Source organism: Camarhynchus parvulus, chromosome 2 (assembly GCF_901933205.1).
Source record: "Camarhynchus parvulus chromosome 2, STF_HiC, whole genome shotgun sequence".
Taxonomy (NCBI): Eukaryota; Metazoa; Chordata; class Aves; order Passeriformes; family Thraupidae; genus Camarhynchus; species Camarhynchus parvulus.
In genome coordinates, this window is record NC_044572.1 from 41,865,312 (window position 1) to 41,886,623 (window position 21,312).

Genomic DNA, 21,312 nt, shown 5'->3' on the forward strand with positions numbered 1-21,312 from the left:
GGCGCGCCGGGAACCCGGAAGCGGCGGGCGAATCGGGGCGGGCGGCGCAACCGGCGGGGCGGGCCCGGCGCGCGCAGGGCAGCGGCGGCGGCAAAGCAGGGCCGGGGGGCAGCGGCCGGTTGGTGGCGGCGGCGGTCGGGCAGCGCCTGTGGCGCAGCGCGCGGGGGACTCTCGACAACTACCGGCGCGCTCGGGCTGCGCGGTCCCGCACGGAGCTGCGGCCGAGGCGGAGATGGCGGCGGACAAGGCTGCGGGTGAGTGCGGGGGGAGCGGCCGCGGCCCCGCCGTGCCTGCCCCCGGCCTGCGCCGCCCGGCGCGGAGAGACACGCGCCGCCGAGGGAAAGCCGCCCGTGAGGGTGTGCGCCGTGTCCTTCCGCCGAAGAGGTAGTGCCCCGCGGGTGCGGGGCTCCCGTGACACCTGAGGGTCACTGGCGGGGCCGTGTGCGCACCGGGCCCTCCGTGCCCTCGGCAAGCGACGCTGAGCTGGTGCCCCCTCCTGGCCGGGAAGGGCCCGGTGGGGAGGGCCCTATATTCGTATTGCCGGGGGGGGTTTGTGTGTTTGTGTCACTCAGAGCTTAATGACCCCTACAGAAGTCGAGCTTCTGGGTGAATTTGTTAAACTGGGGCATGCAGGAGGTACGAGGGAGGTTATAATTCTTGGTGGTGCTGCTTAATCGCTGGAGTGCAGTCTGATTCCCTCAGGGATGCTGCTTTGGTTTAAGGGGATGAGTGCATCCTCACTGAACTCGGGCCTGAACAGAGACTGCAGAGAGAAATCACCGAGACTAAAACATAAGCCATGTTCTGGTAAACAGACAGAATAGATCTCAAATACAGTTGCTGTGTAGCACTGCTAAACTACTGCTCGTCCATCTCCTGTGCAACTCCCCGTCATGCAAGAAGTCTTCATTGCAGGAAAGGTCATTCCGTCAGATGTCAGCTCCTGGGGGGATGGAGAAGAGGGCCATGTGGAGGAAAGCCTTACTTATAGAATTGTATAGGTCTGCTTAATAGAAATGTAGGATATCCTGAGTTGGAAGACCAAGAAAGATTAACAAATTCCAGTTCCTGGCCCTGCACAGGACGTCTCTAAGAATCACACCACGTGCCTGTGTTTTCCACACACTTGTTGAACTCTGTCGGGCTTGTGCCAGGTGGGGAACCCATTCCAGTGCTCAAACACTCTCTGAATGAAGAACCTTTTCCTAATATCCAACCTAAACCTCCCTGACACAGCTTCATGCCATTCCTTCTGGTCTTGTTTCAGCTCACCTTGTTTTTCTAGTTGTTTTTATGTGGGGGGTAAATTATTTAAAATCACCTTAAGCATTTTTTTCTCTGGATACTAAAAATAAAATGCCTCAGTATTTGGAAAAAAAATACAGGAAAAATAAGTATACTGCACTGAGTGATGTTTATAAAACTGTGGTGTTTATTTGTAAGAACTGTAAGTGACTGCTAAACTACAAGAAAAAATATTGGCATCAAGTTTTTAATACTTTTTTGTTGATGTTCTTTGAAGTGTTGAAGGAACTTTCCAGTTTTACTTTCTTAAAAGTATGTGCCAAATGAATCAAAGATGTGAGCTATGGCAAGTTATTCTACATGCTGCACTTGTTCGTGGCAGCGAGCTGTAGGTAGCTTTCCACTGAGAAATGTTTGTTTTTTATGCAGCACCAAAGAAGCCTATTGTACCTATACTGGTAGTGAAGGGTTTCATACAAAAATTAAAACATAAGTCTTGGTGCCACAAACTGTTATCTTATAATGGCTGGACACTGGCTGGGCTTCATACCCTTCAAAATTCTTTTGGAGGAAGAGTCATGTGATAGATTCCTCCCCTTTCAAGAAAGAGATTATCCCTCTGTCTGAAGAGTTTGGAAATTAAAAATATTGCCAGAGATGCTCTGGTGTTCGACAAGATGTAATTTGCAGGGCATAGGAGCAAGAGAGCTCAGGAATAGCAGTCCTTGGAGAAATGGAGAGCAGGTATGAGAAGGATAATGATTGCAGTCACTCTCAGGTGTCTTCAGGTATGTGTATGTGGGAGATGTGACTTTTGTTGCTTTTATGAAATTCTGGCAGCGAGCCTGTGAGGAGAGCAATCTTCCTTTTCAGGTGGTAGTCTCATACTTTTCCTTGTTCTCCTTCCATAGAGACAGTTTTCCTGAAGTTCTGCTGTCCACCATGATGCACCTTCTCCAGCAGGAGCAGCTTCCTGCTTGTACAAAGCAAACCAGCCTCTGTGATGTAGCATTGCTGCTGCTCAGCCCCAGGATTGATAGCTAGGAAGATAATTCCTGGCTTGATTCTTTAACTTCCAACTCAGTGCAGCAGCTTCCTCCACATCAAAATCTGAGCAGTTGATTTTTACATCCTTTTCCAGGCTGCCCCTTTTGCTCGTCATCATGAACCTACACAAGTTTTAGTTTTAGACTTGGTCTGTACTCGTGAAGGTTGGACAAATGTAAAGTTAAGCAAACAGGTCCATATTTAAATACAAATTCCAGAAATAAATCCAGTTCTCTCACTTGTGAAGCAGAGAATCTGCAGTGCTCTGGATATTTCAGCTGATAGTTGTGGCTGCTGTACAGGTGGGAGCACACTGGAGATGACTGGTGTGCCATGTGTTACCTACACCATGTGCAGTTCTGCAAGAGTGCCAAAGGTCAAGGGGCCCAAGTGAGCAAGGCATGCTGTTTCCTTTGCCAGGGAACGAGTTTCCTACCTGTTTCACTTTCAAGTGCTTCAAGGAACATGGAACAGTTCTATTTGCAAGCACTGGGATAGCCATTTGCAGCCAAGAGAGCAGGAGCACTCCCTCCCCACCACCCCTGCCACTTCAGTGGAATTGGTGGGTTCTGTTCAATATCTTGTGCCAGCCAGCTTTCAGGTGACTCCTCTTGGAGGGATCTCTGATAGCAAAGATCAGCTGAAGCAGTAAATCCCAGTCTAAACAAGAATGGCAGTATCACATTAGTCTGCAGTGGCTTTTAGGTCCTTAACAAGTTTCAGGTGTTTTTGGACAGAAAGGGTACAAAATAGCCAAAGTGCTTTGTCAGGCTTTTTTCAAAGGAAGGAGCTATGCTGTGAACTACATCAGCTGGATTTTAGTTTTTTCTTGATAAGCTTCCCGTTCGGGTTTCACAAACCTGCTCTGTTTACTAAGTGCTAGTAGGTGCAGTTGATTGGATTACAGAGACAGCTCTGGTTTTGCTTAAAGTAGTCCCCAGCTTCATTTTATGTTTTGGGTTTGTTTGTGTTTGTTTAATGTACCAACAAGTTTAGAGACAGTGAAATTTGAAGACCTGTCCTGATTTTTCCTTAGGAGTTACATCAACCAGGCTATGTAAGTGTAGTTTTTATGGCAGACCTTAGACAGTCTAATATCTCTTGATTTATCAGTCACTTCACTGAAGACATTTTACTTCAGAATTCAGACTTCCTTTGAGATGCTGGTCTTACAAACCTGCATACAAAGGCAGTAATCAGTAATGTACCTGGTATTTGATGGCTCTCTGCTAGGTAAACCTGTATGTGAGGAATCTGATCAGATTGAGTGTTATCAGCTTCAAAAGCTTCAAGGCTCTACACTGTGGTTACCTTTACCAGCACAATCTGACAGGCATGCTGAGCAAGTAAAACAGATAATGCCACTGTTAGCATGAAAGTTTGACGGAAGATGCATTTGCTTATTTGCTGCTGTTCTAAAGATCTTTGGAGAGTGAGAGCTTTTAGTTCATCTGTATAATCACAAGGTTTAGAGCTGAAATCAGATCTATGCTATATTTAGGTTGAAGCAGAGGTACTTCCTGTTCCTTTCCTGTTCACTGTGGAAAGCTTTTGGCACATCAGAAATGTTCTGAGCTTTTTTGTGGTTTAAATTTCTCTTTTGCCTTTCTTTTTGAAGGACAAGGCAGTGCAAATGATGTTGATCAATGCATTATGCAGTCAGATTTCATAGCAGGTGTAGGCCCTTGAGGATCCATCCCTCCAGAGTACTGAAATTGCTGAACTCTGAATTTTGTCCAAATGACAGTGGGTTACTCTTGCTGGTGTAAGATTTGTTGAGATTTTAAAATCTCTACTTTGTTGACATCTTAATGCAGGATGAAAGTCCCAACCAAATATTTACAATTCTTGCTCAATTGCAGGGGGCAATAGTGTTATTGCAGGTGGAAGGAATCTCACTATTTCCCAGCAACAGGCACAAATTTAATAGATTCCTAAGTCTGTTTTGTTCTTACTGAGGATATTATATGATTAATCTTCTGAGGTTTGATTGCCCCTTATGATTGTTGTTTGTCCTATATTTGTAAATTTTCATGGTCAGTAGTAGAAGATACAGATATATTGGTGGTGATGGGGAATGGATTTTGCAGAGGAGCTCACAGCTAAGTGTTTTCATTTGTTCAAAGTGAAAGTGAAGTGAGTGGAGTTTGCATTATATCTCCAAATTATAGGGAAGAGAAAACAGGCATTGAGTTTACATAGCCTACATAGTCTATTAAGATAGCAAAATGTGTTTTAGAGCAGATCTTCCACTGTGAAATTCAAGAAATACTTTTCTGCAGAAGCAGAAACCATTGCTGATTTATAAAGTCTTTGTTTCAAAAACATGAAACATGAACATTTTTGTATGTTCTAGCACATTAATTAATGCTCCTAGAAATACTTTATCCAGTGTGGTGGTTGTGTGGTTGTTTTATTTTTTCTTAGTAGTTTGTGTTCAGCACAAGGAAGGGCTTAGTGGAGGGGTTTTTTTTCAGCTTCTTTGACATGGAATGTGTGTACTGTGCTTTTTAATGCAACCTCACTGAATTCTTAATTACATGATGACAAAAGGATTTAGTAGACTTCTTTCTGAAAAATATGCTCAATAGTGACTGCAACATAAATCATTAGGAATTCAGTGTAAAAAATTGAAGGCAATTAAAACCTTGTTAAGTTGCTATATAAAAGCATAAAGGGGCCACTGTTGTAGCTGCTACATGTTGTTCTTGTCTTAATCTGGAAAAGAGTGTAGTAGAACTGGAGAAGTTTCTGGGAAAAAAGTGTGAGGAAGATGGACAGTAAACTGCTCCTGCTCACACTGGAAGAGATGTGATTGAAAGGAATATCTGTAAGATTTGGAGTGAGGCTGAAAAAGTGAGCAGGCAGCATGTCCTTGTGCCTTGCAATATAATGATCAGACGGCATTTGATGGAGTATATTGAAAAATACAAAAGTATAGAGTGTTTTTTTAAAAAATATATTAGACCTCTCAGTGATTATTAACAATGATGGTTCAAGTGCAGCCTCTTATTTAGGAGATATTCTTCCAAAGTAGGGAGCTGTGGGGAAGTTCCAGTGTTTACTGTGGGTTTTGTTGCACCCTAGAGTATCCCTTGCTTGCTGTTTAGGAAGCACTATACAGGATTTTCTGTGGATTTTCATCTAACCCACTGTGGTACATATTTCATGATGTATGGCCTTCACTGCTGACTTTTGAGCAAAATAAGACAATCCTAGTGTATGGTTGCAGCTTTAAAGAGAAATCTAAAATGTATGGGTTGTCAGTTAACTTGCAGGACTTTGGTTGTTCGTTGAGCACCGTAATTTACATTTTATGGAGAGGAATTCACTAGGAGTATAGAATAACTTGATATATTGTGGTAGGAGATGTAACTTGGGATATAGATAGTGTAGTAGGGACACTGCTACAGTTATCTGGAAAATTACTTGTATTGGCAGGAGGACCTTGAAGACTGGAAGAAACAAAGTTTTTAAGCGGCACAGCTGTTATCACACTTGCAAGCTTCCTTGTAATCTTCTGTTCACTTTCACAGATCAAGGTACTGAAAAACATGAAGGAGCAGGTACTTCTGGGATTACTGATCAGGAAAAGGAATTGTCGAGCAGTGCATTACAAGCTTTTCAGGTAAGACAAAGTCAGAGTAACTCTAAGTTACCACATTACTGCTAAGTGGGATTGTGTGATTGTTTTTCCTGTTTTCTTAATACAACTGCAAATGCATTAAGAGGATATTCAAAGATAGCACTAGTTGTGCTATAAAGACAGGACATGCATTTTCTATCTACTGTGATGTGAGAAGACTGAACAGGATACTTGAACAAGAGCACTTTTAATTCTGATTCTCAAAACTTAGTAACCTTAAAAGCTATATGAGGCTTCTCTTCTGCACCAGCATTGGAAGTGCATGATCTCTTGGAAGAATTAATCACATCAAGCTAAAAATGGTGTGTTAGTGTTTAAAGGAACCTCATGTATTTAAAACACAGTAGTGAAACAAACACTTGTGTTTTAGCATCATGCTATTCTATATTCTTTCACAAAAAGTGTTGTATGATGTCCTGTCACTTTGCAATAAAACATTTCTGAATGTGTAAACCTACAGGCAGTATCTACTACTTATTTTGTGTTTCTTGGAAGACTTTTTTCTTCTGTGTTAAAGTTCAGGTACCATGTCTTTTAGTTTATTTCTTTCTTTGTGTTTTGCCTAATTTTATGTAGTATGACAGGAAGTATAATTGCTTTTCCTTTCAATTATATCTCTGTCTCCAAAATGCCTTGCTTTAAATTCAGTTTTAAATTTGTGAAATAAGTCAGTGAAGAATTTAAGTGTTGTCTTTTGAGATTCTTGCTTCAATGTTTCACTCAGTACTTCTATGTTTCACTCATTTTGCTACATTAAGTGCATATGGTTGGTTCTTAACACTGTGTTGTTCCCTGATGTCTCCTTGAGTGCTGTCTAGCTCAATTACTCTTTTTTTTCAATAGAGTAATTGAAAAATTACTCTATTGAAAAATAGAGTAACATTTTTCAATTATTGAAAATGTTACTTATTTTAATCAGTGGCATTTGATCCTGAGAACTGAAGGCACATGAGACAGTCATTTGTTTCCCACCTTGCCCATCTAAATGCCTAAAATACTTTTTATCTGCTAATGATTTCATCTTTACTTTTATCCTGGTCCAGTGTATTTGGTTTATCTTGTCAAGATTTTTCTTGCTTTGAGAATTCCCTGAGTTCCTGGAGTGAGGTGGCAACAGATGTGAGCAGAATTAGTTTGATGCCTTGTTTGCCAATTTTTTGCTATTGAGTAGCTCCAGATAGCATTGTGGGCTGCCTCGCATCGTGCTTTATCATATTACATGCCCAGTTTCAGTCTTGACAGAATTCCTATAGAATTGGGTATTACAGTCTAGATCCTATCTAGTAGAGTGGCATAAAGGACTGTTGGCTGATGAAAAACATCACAAAATAACCTGAGCATTTAAAGGTTCAAGTTTGTAGTCCAGTCACAATTAGAAGCCTTGTTGCTGTGATCTAGAAGCTCCAAGTGTGAGCACAGGAAGAGAACCACTGGGAGGTGAACTGTCTCAACTAAAGAGCATGCCAGCAGCTGAGCTGCAAGTTCCTGTGTTCATGCACATGATCAGAAGGCAATCCATGCTGTTGGTGCTTAAAGCTGTGAAAATGTGTCAGTGTCCTGCTACATCTCTCTAAGTTGTATAACTGTGCCTGCTTGGGAGACTGAAGGAACTGGAGTGGTTCCATGGAATGGAGCTGCAGAATGTCATCTTTCTTGGGGAGGGCAGAAGGACCCCAGAGCTCTTCTCTATTGTATTCTGCCCTTAATATGAAGTTACTCAGCAGTCCAGGAGAAGCTCTGTGGAACAGCACCTGAAAAGGAGGAGTAAGTGGAAGATGGTACTCCAGAGCTTAGCTTTTGGGTGTGAACCATTGACAGAGATGGAAATGCATCTGCTTATCTGTCTGACCACATTGGAAATAACTCTGATATGGAAGAGGTGAATGTGATTATTCCTGTGTAGGAATTTAGCAGTTGAAAGTGAGGCATCATCTAGGCTTAATGAGTGAGGAGTTTCTCTTTCATTCCTTGATGCCACTAAAGTCCTCCTGTGGTCTAAGAAAGGGATTTTTCCACTAGTTCACACATCAGTGGAGCATCATGCTTTGCTTTTAGTTTCTGTTTAGGCATTCCTAGGTGGTTGAACTTCATCCAACAGCTAAGGCTTGTAAAAATGTTTCTTAAACCTATTCTGGGAAAGTGACACTTTCTTTTTCCAATCTCTCTTGAGCTAACTTCTGTAGATTAAATTGTAAATCACTATATATTCGGATGAACTGAAGACTGAACATAAAATGTTGGGCTGGAACTTGTGTAAGCAACTGCAGCTGCTCAGTGTAGGTGAAATGGGGAAAGATTATGAAAACTGAGGAAACAGAGTCTTGAAAATTAATATGATAAGAGAAATGAGAATAACACTTTTCATGGAAACATCTGTTAATAGTAATCAGCTACTTAATTTATCCTTACACCACCAAATTATTTTTGAAGTTTGGATATGGCTTCAACATTTAGACTTGCTTCTCATCCATGTTAATCTGCATAAATAATGAAATATGTGTATACACATTTAGGTCCCTTGTATTGATAAAGGAAAGACTGTCTTCTAATGCATGCTTCTGGTATGTGTGCAATTTACAGGCTGGAAACTATGATGCTTGTTTACAACACCTAAATACCCTTCAAGAAATAAACAAAGATGACTACAAAATAACTTTGAATACTGCTGTTGCAGAGTTCTGTAAAAGTAATCAGACTACCACAGACAATTTGAGACAAACCCTTAACCAGCTGAAAAACCAGGTAATGCAACTGTATTGACACGGTACTTGATTTTGAGTACTATTGATAGTGGTGGGATCTTTCAGTGAAGTAGGAGTAAGGCTTCTGCTCCTTGTCCCATAGATTTAACAAAATGAAAGTAACATTACTTTTAAACATCTGATTTAACTATTGTTGAAATTGGTCTGAGATTATAACAATAGAAGGACCTGTTATGTTCTTTCAGTAGAAAGTTCCTTAACGTGGAATAGTTTGTGAAATGATAAAAAAGTGAAAATATTACTTTACTACTCAATTGACAATTTTGTATTTCATTGTATGGTTTTTTTTGCTGTGTTAATGTGCAACAGCAATTAAGTTTATTAGGTCAGTAAGTTATAATTTACCTTTAGAGAAATTCATAGCTTTGGAGGTTTTTTTTTTAAATACCTGGTACTTTAAAATCATAGGTACTGAATGTTTAATGAAATGAGTGGGGTTTTTTCAGGTTCACTCTGTTGTTGAAGAAATGGATGGTTTGGATGATGTTGAGAACAGTATGCTGTACTACAATCAAGCTGTTATCCTGTACCATCTCCGTCAGTATACTGAAGCTATATCCGTCGGGGAGAAGCTGTACCAGTTCATAGAGCCTTTTGGTATGTAGGCAGAAAGAAGAATCTTGTCCATTCAAGAACTACAGAAAGACAAGTCAGTCTTTTTCACTATCAGACAAGTCATTTGTAATTTGTCTAATATGGTTTTAAGAAATTAGGTAAAGTTTGGAATAAATATTATGTTTTACTTATATCAAGGACAACAAACTAATTTGGGGGAAAGTGTTTCAGAGAGCTTTAGTGGACAAGTGCTATGAAACGGAAATGGATTCTTTCAACTTGAGATGGTATTTATGTAAATAATATGTACAAGCTAATGAAATAATTTAAAATTGAATGTTTTGAGTCATGATGCAGTTTCACAGGTGGGTTTTTCAGGGCACTCATTTTTAAATACCTTTATCAGGTAATACATAATTGTATGTACTTATATCTGAATACAAAGTCTGCAACTTTTATGAGCTATGATACCTTGTATAGTAGAATTACTATACTTGTATGAAATAATTTCATAATCCTTGTTAAATTTTATAAGTGAGAAGGCTGAAGGATGTATGTGTGTGGGTCTCAGTAAATTAAGTAAATGCTGCTGTGTTCCTGCTTCAATTCTTCCCAGTTTTCAATATGCATAACTGGGACTTACTCTGTGAAGTCAGCTAAACAGAGATGTGTTTTACAGAATCTTTGTGAGTTCTGTGGGATTCTACATCTGCATACAGCTCTGTCTGTTTGGATGCTGCAACTTTGGTGCTGATCTACTTAGATCAGTTCTCAGAACCTATGAACATGAAATACTTGTTAAGCTGTCCTTAGTCTGTGCTTTTATGCTGATGCTATTTGAATAAATAAGCTTTCTTTTCAGTGCATGTACTTAGCTGTGGGTTGGACATGGCTGTATTTTTTTTTCTTGTGTAGTATGTTGATTTTTCTCATAATGTTGCATAGATGGTGCTTTATAGTAGTTTTTTTTCCATCCATGTTTGGAGGGATTGGTATTAGAGCTGTAAAACAATTTTTTCTTCTTTGCTTTTCACAGAAGAGAAGTTTGCCCAGGCTGTGTGCTTCTTGCTTGTAGACTTATACCTGTTAACTTACCAAGCTGAGAAAGCCTTGCATCTGCTCGCTGTTCTGGAAAAAATGATTTCACAGGGCAACAATAACAGCAAGAATGGAAAAAATGAGGTAAGCTTAAAATCATACAAATGCCTTTAAATCTTTATCAGAAGTATGCTTTAGTTCAATCCAAAATTAGTATCTTAATAGACTTTGGAATTATAAGACTATGTTAGCTCACCTGTAACTTTAGACAGCAGCTAAAGTATTTTAGTGACTGAGTTAATTGTGTACAACAGCTGTTTATTCCCTCTTTTTCACCCTTTTCTCTTACTCCAGGGAGCTAAAATGTCTTTCTTCAGTCAGAGACTTGCATTGGAAAAATAGTTGTCTCCAGGTCAAATATTGCTTGTCTTTGACTATGACCATATGAGACCCTAAGTTTTAAAGTGAAGTCAGTGTCAGATGAACTGCAGTTGCACAGCATAGGATGGGAAATTAAGTATCTTTTTTACACAGTATCTGAAAGTATGAGGCACACTTTCAAGTGAAATCTTTCATGTGCCTTTTGGAAAAATCAGTAGAATCAGTGGTAGCTTGGAAGTGAAGAGATGGCATTTCAGTGTTTTCCTGTTGATGGAATGTCACACTTAATATAAAATATTCTTTCTTTAAGTATATAGTAATTCTACTGAAGGAAGTATTAAAGAAGTACTCTAGAATGTGCATGTCATCCTTCTAGGCAAAAGAATTCTTCTTAATTGCAGAGCAACATAGCGTAACACTAATGTTAGTACAGAATTCAGTTCTTCAAAGGCTGGTGTGGTTTGTGGGTTTTGATTGTTAAACTCAATTTAGTTTCTGGTGGGATGTGTATATTTTGATATTAAATACTCAAACAATATTTTTATTAATACTATTAAATACTTATTTTTCTTCATGCGAGTTGAATCTGTCAACTGAATTTAAAAGGTGACTAACAGTAATGCTTCCTTTTTTTTTTTTTGACAGTCAGGTAATAATACCAATAAAGATTCCTCGAATCAAAAAGCTGAAAGTGGAGCTTTAATAGAAGTTGCTAAATCTAAGATACATCAGGTAAGGGTCTGCATGTTATTTATACAAGAACATTTCTTCAAGGGTTTTCTAAATCTGAGTGTCATCTCCTTCAAAATCAGTTCAGCCCAAATTATGATGCTTTCTCTCCTTGTTGTAAAACAAAAGATTAATTTATCTAAGTCTTCTTTTTTGTAAATTCCATGTACAGGAAACACTGACCTGACATCCTGCCCACCACCACCATTTCAGTCCCTGGCATGGCAGTGCCTTACATGGCAGCTCCAGCTCGCTGTATTGAAATTGTCTGTTTAACCTCCAACAGTCTAAATCAGCTGAGGTTTTATTTCACTGTACTGTTCTGATGAAAAATATGTGAAGAATCAGAGTGCTTCTCTATTAGCATTCACTTACTCGTGTTTTCAGTTTAGTAGGTAAATGTCTGGGTTTAAGATGGTAGATTATTTTAATTAGTTTGTCATTTTAAGCACTCATATCTGTGCTTGAATATGGAGCAGCTGTTGGCCATTGAACAAAGGGTTCATCTGCTTATTGTAAATACAAACCCTATAAATGTGGTGTTTAAAGTCTGAATAGAATTTCTTTTTTATAAAGACATTTTGAATAGCTTTTTGCTACCTATTTTAAAAATGTATATAAAATATTCTTCAGTAAATTTAATTTTTTAACAGTATAAGGTGAGAGCCTATATCCAGATGAAGTCATTAAAAGCATGCAAAAGGGAGATCAAGTCTGTTATGAATACAGCTGGGAATGTAAGTATTTTTAAGACTGTTGTTTTTCAAATCTAGATGTGTTCTGTATCTTAAAACTGAATTTGCTAATGTTCTTTACAAAAAAAGTTCTTATTAAGGGTAGATGGTTGAAGTAATTCTTTATGTAGTCAGTTTGGTTTATAATATCTTTGCAAATGTAATTAATGTAGAATGTTCTTATTTGTGCTGTTTTCACTTTCTAAAAAAATATGCCTTGTGGTGCCAAAATAACAGTGAAACATTATATAATAAACAGGTTCAGCATTCTTTATAATTGCAATGAAATAAATTTTAGTTTACTATAGATGTTATGCATATGACAAACTTTGATGTAATTGGTAATTTAAACCAGTTTATAAAAGATTAATTCTGGGATACGTGGGCATTTTTTGGGGTTGGTCTTTTTTTTTTTGTTGACATTTTTTGGAGGCTTATGTCTTGCTGGAAAGCAAGTTTAACAGAAAACGTTCTGGATCATGAGGTCTGTGTTGGTAGATTAGGAATATTCCAGCCTACAAGGAACTCTGCAGGAAGGGGAGGTGTGGGGAGGAAGGTATTAGAGGACAGTTTAGAGATCCTTTGCCCTTAGCTACTTCCATGACAGGGTCTCTAAAGTTCATGGCCGAGTTCTTGAAAGTAACATGGCCTAAACCCATTTATTTTTAAATGGCAGGAGAAGCAAGTTTGTGAGGTGATGTAACACTAGCAGTCGAAATCATCAATCAAGACATAACTAACTATTGTTTTCTGCTTCACAGTCAGCTCCTTCTCTCTTTCTTAAGAGCAATTTTGAGTATTTGAGAGGCAATTACCGTAAAGCTGTCAAACTTTTAAACAGTGCCAACATTGCTGAACATCCAGGCTTCATGAAAACAGGTAAAATAAAAACCCTTCATCCTGCAGGTACTTCAGTGTCTAGTATAATAGGACTACTTGTTGATAGCAATTTTAAGGATATTAATGATTACTTAACATTGTCAGCCCTGAAAGTAATGGATTTATATGCTGGATGTGTTTAATCTTTCTTCTTGTACTCTCACACAACAATGTAGTGATTTCATTGAACATTCTTCTACAGAAGGCTGTGATTGTCCATGAAAATGGATCTATGAAGCTGTGTTATATTTGCAAGGCTCATGATTGAGTCTCTTAATCAATAAATGAAACAAAAGGCAACTTATTAGATCTAGAACTGAGACCTCTCTGGCAGTTTTTATGCATAAAATTCTCCTTATGATTTAAAATTTTTTTGAAAACTTTACCATCACATAACTTTTTTGCATTAGCTTTTTTGCACAGTATATAGTTAATTTAGTAGTTTTCCTAGGCTATGACTAAAATCATGTCTGTTTAATTTGCTAATCTGGTTATTTGGATTTTTAGGGTGGTTTTTTATCTTTTGTCTTTATTATCCATGTTAACCCTGTAAAACATTAGTCACCAGCAGATAAGTGAAAAGTTAAATTTTCTGTCCTTTTTTATTTATAAAAAGCCTCTCACAGTGTTACCTGAACATATATTTAAGAAGAAGAGTGCATTTCCTGCTTGTATGGTTAAGTTGGCATAAATATATGTGTATGTTATATTGGATATAACACTGTCACCCATGAACATCTCACTGAAAATCATCTTTAATAGACTGCCATAATATGCTGACCCATCAGAAAGTGATTGGAGCATTTTGTAGGCTTAGCAATAACTTTCACTTTCTGAAAATGGTCTTTTGTTGTTCTCTCAGGTGAATGCTTAAGGTGTATGTTCTGGAACAATCTTGGCTGCATCCACTTTGCAATGGGAAAGCACAATTTAGGAATTTTTTACTTTAAAAAAGCCTTGCAAGAAAATGATAATGCATGTGCACAGCTGGGAACGGGCAGCTCGGATCCAGGTAAGCAAGAGATTAAAACAGATGGTGGAAGTGGGGTTGGCAAGTCTAAGAAATAGAGAACAGAAGGTTTGAGTAATTATCTGCAAAATTCCCCTTCCATCTTTTTGTGGAAGGCAGGGTAGGAGGGGTGAGAATTTTGATGATAACCTGATGTAGGAATGTAGTTGCTGTTGCCAGAAATACATGATGATGATTAAATATGTTCTTTATTTTTCTGGTTTTTGTGATGTACCATGGTGCTGGGACAATTACTTCTCCCTTGTTTATAGACTTTGTCCATCAGTTAGGGAGATATGACAAAAAAGAAGTTTTTGTAACCTATTTTGCATAGGTTATTTATAGTCCTCCTGACAATGTGTAGAATCATCAGGGCATGAAGGATGCCTTCTCCATATTCTGGGTAATCAGGTCTCCTCTTTCCTTGTGGAGGGGACTCATATTTTCCATAGTTTTCCTTTTATCATCAACATACCTGTGGAACATTTTGGTTTTGCCCTTGATGTCCCTGGTCAGATTTGATCCTGTCAGGGCTTTAGCTTTCCAACCGGCTCCCTGGTTGCTCAGTTTCTCTGTATTCTTCCCAGGTTACTGGTCCTTGCTTCCACCCTTTGTAGGCTTTCTTTTTGTATTTGAATTTGTCCTGGAGCTCCTTGTTCAGGAGGCCTCCTGGCATTTTTGCCTAACTTCTATGTTGGGATGCATCACTCCTGAGCTTGGGAGAGGTGATCCTCGAATATTAATCAGCTTTCTTGGGCTCCTCTTCCATTCAGGGCTTTATCCCATGGTATTGTACCAATCAGACCCCCAAAGATGCCAAAGTCTACTTGCCTGAAGTCCAGTGTAGTGAGCTTGCTGTGTGTCCTAAGGATCTTTAACTCCACTGTTTCATGGTCCCAACCAGCCCCTCCTTGTTGGTGAGAACGAGGTCCAGTATAGGACCTGTCCTCATTGACTCCTTCAACATTTGGAAAAGGAAGTTATCATAAACACAATTCCAGGAATCTCCTGGATTGTTAATGCCCTTCTGTGTTGTCCCAGAGCTTGTGAATGTGAGACCTCTCCTATCTGACTATAGAGGGCCTCATCACTCAGTCTTCATAATTTCATGATGAAGTTATAATTGTTTTCATTTCTTGTTTTCTTTAAAGTGTACTCACTATGAGAGATTTTATTGTTTTTTCCTATTTCTCCCCTGGATCCAAGTGCAGCCTTAGGTATTAATGTGAAGACAGAAAGTATTTTATGCTTGTTAACAGCAAAGTGGTTTTCTTCTGGAATCTGTTCTCTGGAATGTGTGTAGATGTGTATTCTCACAAATCTGGGATTCAGTACTATTGTATAACAGCTTGTGTGATAAGGAACATATGAGGTTAGCATTTAATGTACTTCAATTTTCATTAAGAATACAATTAATTTGTCTTTGAAATCAGTTTTGGTATGAAAGAAATTTACAGAGGGAGGCTAGTGGATTTCAGCAACGAGAGGGGGTTTTGGTAGCTTTGGGGTGTTTCTCACAGCTTCCCTTTTCCTCTTAGAGTTTTGTACTGTCTTGAGCTGCACATCCAATGTGATGTAATCCTTTTCTGCAGGTAAAAAATTTTCAGGGAGACCCATGTGTACACTACTGACTAACAAACGATATGAGTTGCTCTATAACTGTGGAATTCAGCTCTTGCACATTGGGAGGCCCTTAGCTGCCTTTGAATGCCTGATTGAGGCAGTCCAGGTCTATCACTCAAACCCTCGTCTGTGGCTGAGAATAGCAGAATGCTGCATTGCTGCCAATAAAGGGGTAAGTAGCTTTGGAAAATTCTTCTAAAGAATGGCATGTGATTACAGAAAGGTAGAACTAATACCTAGAGTTAAGCTTTGTATTTTGAAAGCCTGATGTTGTAATGTTGTACCACCTCTGTAAATCCAGATTAATTATTTCTTGTGTATATGTATTTTTACCTGTTTAATCTGGAGCTGCAACAGGTGAAGGGAACTCTTTGCGTGTGGTCTTTTTCTCTTCATGCAGCCAAAGCTCATCTGAAGTTTCATTGTTTCCTCACTCATTGTCCACTAGAGTTTAAGTGGGGTGAGACTTTGTGGTGTGGGTAGCCTGAAAGTGACAGAGGCTGGAGGAAGCAGAGATCAGCCTTCTCCATCCTGAAGCTGTTGGGATCACATCTGCTGGAAAATGGAATCTCTAATTGCTAAGTCTTCACCTTCTTCTCCTGGCAAAGTTGGTGGAAACCTGCTGGTGGCAGGCATATTGCATGTCCTCTGGGACATCTTGTTTTCAACCTGCTGATCCATGTATGCTTAGGATAAACCCATATGATAAAATTCAGAGGGCTGAGGACAGGAAGAAAAACCTGCACCTAAATAGTATGTCTGTGAAATTAAGATACACTGTACTTGATTCCCTGTAAAAACTGTAATTCACCCCTTAAGTGTGGGGGAGTGATGATATAATCTGTAATTGCATGGTCCTTTGCAGTTATTCCTGCAGTATGCCCATTGCACTCCTCACACAGGATGTGTGGGATGAATTGAGCAAATAGCTATATTCACTTTATTTTCTCCCTGCCCCTGAATTCTCTGTTTTTCCTCTCCAGTTGGCCTCTGTGCGTTTATTTACTGCACATTATCCAATTACAAAATTAATAACTTTTCCTTTGGGAATTTGAATAGTACTCAATATTTTGGTATCTCTATTTTAGAGAACTTAAGAAAGATACAACTTTATAGCAGAGGTTTGCTTGTATACCAATTTCAGAGGCAGAGCACTGAAGATTCAAGAGTATTGGGTCAAAACTGGACTGAGTGTGATTCTGTATGTGCTGCTTGTTGTCAGATTGCCTGAGTTTTATACAGCACAGCAAATGCAGGAAGTACGGCATTCTTCATATTAATTTTGCAATTTTCTGTAGCAATCCTACTGGGTGCAAGTCAGAAATAGGTAGAGAGGACACATCTGATCATCCCTAGTGAAAAGCTGAGTACGAGAGTGGATTAGTGTTTTTGTGGCAAAAATCCAAAGCTAGGATTCCATTTACAAGGATATTGTTTAGCAGTCTGGAAAAGGGAAATACAGATCCTTATGGGGATCCCTATTTACTGCAGACTAGCCAAAGTAGTAGATTATGCCAGGTTCCTGAGACTTTCTTCCTGTATAGTTATGATGATGTGTAGTATACCAGAGAGTTGAATTCATGTAAAAAAACCAGCTTGTTCCCTAAATTTGTAATTTTAAAAGAAAAAAAAAAAGGATGCTATTAATATTAAAGGCAAAGAGAAAGTATCTTTAAATTGTTAGATTTGCAACATGACAAGTGAGGTCCTAAAGTCAATAATATGTTCAATTTGACCTTTGTAACTCAATTTGCAGCAGTATTCCTTTATATCTAAGCACGGATTCATATTTATGCTTTGAACACCATGCAGAAAAGCAATTTCACTGAAGCTAATTTTCACCCACTTTAGTATTTTGTAAGCATAAAATATGAAAGGAAGAAGGTTCCCTTTTAAACACCTGCATTTCAAACACCTTTTTTGAAATATGTGCTTCATATCCAAACTTAGTGTATGGATTTTTTATTTGGCAGTAAATGTTACCATTTCAATATTTTAATACTATGCTACTAATGTCAATCTATTTTTGGATTCTGATAAATTTTTGAAAAAATGACTGCTATGAAAGTCCAGATTTAGGATAATTTTTTTCTTAAAACTGCAACTCTTAATCACTCACTAAACTTAGCAATGAAGTTAAGATGGTAAAAGAGCCAAACAAACCCCAGTAAACATGGTGTAGAGATAATTCTTGGGACTGACAATTAGGGTGCTTTAAGTTCATTTGACCCCCAGAATGTGTCTGCATACTCAACAATCCATTAAACAAGTTAATTTAATGTATCTTTGCATATGTTGTTGTTCAGCTTTGTGCTCCCCGTGGAACAGTTTGGGAACAGCTTTTCCAAAGAGCTTTTTGAGTGCTGTGTAAGCAGGGAGAGAAGATGGTAAGCGTTACAGTGCCAAGTCTGAATGTTATGTGGCAGATCAAATTATTTCGTTTTAGATATCCTGTCAGTTCTTTTAATATGACTTGGTTCATTGTTCTTTTGCTTTCAAAACAGAGGAGAAACTAGGTCAGTAGGCTATCAGACAAGCTGTCAGAACTAATCTGTGCTTACACTGTGTGCAGTAAAACCCCTCTGCAACACAAAGACAATAGAAGGTGTCTGATCCTTCATTGTACTTTAGATTTAAAACTGTATCCATTATTCTTATATTTTATCAGGGTTCAAGGTCTTCTTTCAGCCTTCACTTACTTTGTCAAGCTCTCATTCAATAGCCTTGATATTGAAGCTCTTTTTTTTCCTTTTAGACATCAGAACAAGAGACTAAAGGTCTTCCCAGCAAAAAGGGAATTGTGCAATCAATAGTAGGTCAAGGCTACCACCGTAAGATAGTCCTAGCATCCCAGTCCATACAGAATGTTGTTTATAAGTGAGTATGTTTTCCAGGGGTTATTTATTTTGTTTTTATAGCTTTGTTAAGGATATATATCTGTTTATCAGAGATTTTAAAACTGTTGTGGAATAACTGTTCATTCATGTAGTGAAGAGAGAGGCATGCTAAAATGCTTGGTGAGTCTTAAACATCATTTTGTGCCTCCTCTGTGATAGCCAGCAGAGGGCTTAACTGTGTGTTTATTGTAAGTAAGAAGAGCATTAAAGCTTAAAATTTACTTATCTGAAATTTTATTTTCAGATAGCTGAATCTGTCCTCTTTTTCTCACTTAAAAACATATATTTTCAGTAATCCACTTTAGAAAAATGCAGGAAGAATCTAGCTGCTCTGCCATAGAACTTCAGTAAGTGAAATCAAAAATCTAGTGAATCTATTTGGGCATTGTGATGTATTTTCAATATGTAAAGATAACAAGATACTACATCTTAATAAATTACATTTGGTATATTAAAATGTTATCTAACATTTTTAGGGTGAAGTTTTCTCTGCATTCAGATATTTCTGGAACTCTGCTTTTATTTTTAATTCAGTAGGATTGCTACTTATTGGTCAACTTCTGTGTCTCTTTAAGTGATGGGCAGTCCTCAGCAATACCTGTAGCCAGCATGGAGTTTGCAGCGATTTGTCTAAGAAATGCCTTGCTGCTACTGCCAGAAGATCAACAGGAGCCCAAGCAGGAAAATGGATCTAAAACTAATAATCAGCTGGGGGGAAATACAGAAAACACTGAAAGCAGTGAAGCATGCAGGTAAACAGAATTGAATATAAGCCCTTCTTTTTGTCCAGAAGAACTCTGGGCCAACAGCCTGTGTCTGTGATTTACCTTGTTTGGCCAGCAGAAAAACAGAACATATTTGTACATTCTCTTAATAATGCTGGTATGTTCAAGGAAATTGTTTAGCTGCTTGTTGTTTTAATTTAAGAATAAAATACTGAATTGATTCCTCCTGTCCCTATCAGCTTTTATTAAATTAGACAGTGAAATTATTTTTTCCCTTGGCCATCTTTTTTTTTCTGTGCTGCAAATGTTATGTTTTCCCACACCCTCCTGCTGTGCATATTGGTATTTGTCTAATTGTAAGTGAAGTTTCATGTTACAGTGATTTTGTGTGTGCGTGCACGTGCGCCATGTACTTGATTCAATATATATCTGAATGTCTGGAAACTCACTTGTAAACATTTCCCCATTATCAGATTTGACATTTATCAGCCCTAGTATGCTTTGTTGTATTTGCATTAAAATGGGAAACTAGATTTAGAAAGAAAGTAGGAAAGCAGCATGGAGCTATTGCTTAATAAATCATATTTTGCAGAAAAGAATTTAAGAAAAATCTTTCCTGTCAATAAAATTTCAGAAAAATTAATTTGTAGACATGTATGTTAAAGGAAGATGGTTTAATTTATTCATACCTCATACATTCTGGACTTCCTTCTGAAGAGTAACTTTTGATCATTGTCTGAACTTTCATTAAAGACCATTTTGAGGGTAAATGTTACAATAACTCATTTGGAAAAAGTTTGTGGTAGAACTTGAACTACTTAGAGAGTAATGAAAAAACACACTAGTTTTGTCAGACCTGAGTACAGATAAATGTTAAGAAGGTAAGATCCATTTGTCATGAGGCAGGATTTACTGTACACATACTGTATTGTGTAGGCACAAGGTGCATCCTCATATATTCTGAGGTTGTCTGTGGCTGGAGGTCAGTGGCTGTTACTGTTTGCCACAATATTTGAAAGCTGCTCTCTATAGTCCTGTTTTTCCAATTACAGTCTGTCTTGTCAAGTGACCAAATGATTTATAATAGTTGCAGGGGGGAGGGGGTGGTTGTGGGTTTTTACTTTTGTTTGGTTGTTTGTTGTAGGGTTTTTTCCTTTTTCTCTTTACTAAGGCTGGAGGTTCTCTGGCAAGCGTATGTGCAGCCCATTGAGATGAAGCTTCTCTGGTTTAAATGGGACTTCACTTTTAAGCTTTTGGGGCTCACTAAGGGGCAGTAATGAAAACAAAATGGTGGCCCTCACTCAGACAAGACCTCCTTTTTTGTTTTCTGTTGGGGTGGTTTTTGTTTATTTTTGTTGGAGTGAGGAAAGGAAAACATGCCCTCTATGGGAAGATCCTTTGCTACCTTCTGCTTTCAAAACCAGATGCTTCTTCAGCTGAAAAAAGCTAAAGAAAGGACTCCCTCATATCTTCCAGTAGTCATTGCCAATTTCAAAATATCCAATAAAGGAGACTGTTCTTGAATTTCTGTGTCACATTCTGAAAGGTTCTCTAAGGATTTGTTCCTTCTGACAAGGGAACCTCTGTGAGAGAACAGTAAAACATACAAGGCATTTGAAGAAAATCACACTAATTGAACAGGATGGTTTTAAAGCAAATCCCACTAACTGAGCAAGCTGACTCTTAAGGCAGATTCTTCTCTTATTCACAAGAAAAGAGTGAATGCTTTTAGTGGTTAAGGGTATTTTTTGGAACTAATTTTTTTTAAAGGCATCAAGTATGTACTCTACAGCATTATTGAGTATGAATTCCTTGGAGATTTCTGCTGTATGTTTTGAACGTTGAATGAGTTATCTTACCTATTTGTAATAGAGAGACATGAAACTCATAAATTTAGTTCTTGTTAAGTGGACAGATTCAGTTTCAGTTCTGAATTTTCTTTTAAATCCTTTTCTAGACCTTGGTGTCTCTCACTGCCAAGATACAGCCATTAGCTGTCTCTTCAATTCTCATTCCAGGAAGTTCTTTCAGCTTATTGGAGG

At 38.4% G+C, this 21,312-nt stretch overlaps 1 protein-coding gene across 1 annotated transcript in view; it reads left to right on the forward strand.

Moving 5' to 3' along the window:
• The first annotated feature begins 102 nt into the window (after window positions 1-102).
• Window positions 103-21,312, forward strand: part of CNOT10 (CCR4-NOT transcription complex subunit 10) — a 32,530-nt gene continuing 11,320 nt past the window's right edge. Inside the window, exons 1-12 of the mRNA XM_030971929.1 lie at window positions 103-254; window positions 5,829-5,920; window positions 8,519-8,680; window positions 9,147-9,297; window positions 10,292-10,437; window positions 11,320-11,406; window positions 12,057-12,140; window positions 12,899-13,016; window positions 13,879-14,028; window positions 15,618-15,820; window positions 18,404-18,525; window positions 19,121-19,297. Coding sequence (XP_030827789.1) covers window positions 233-254; window positions 5,829-5,920; window positions 8,519-8,680; window positions 9,147-9,297; window positions 10,292-10,437; window positions 11,320-11,406; window positions 12,057-12,140; window positions 12,899-13,016; window positions 13,879-14,028; window positions 15,618-15,820; window positions 18,404-18,525; window positions 19,121-19,297 — 1,514 coding nt within the window. The 5' untranslated portion in view covers window positions 103-232. The remainder of the gene's footprint in view (window positions 255-5,828; window positions 5,921-8,518; window positions 8,681-9,146; window positions 9,298-10,291; window positions 10,438-11,319; window positions 11,407-12,056; window positions 12,141-12,898; window positions 13,017-13,878; window positions 14,029-15,617; window positions 15,821-18,403; window positions 18,526-19,120; window positions 19,298-21,312) is intronic.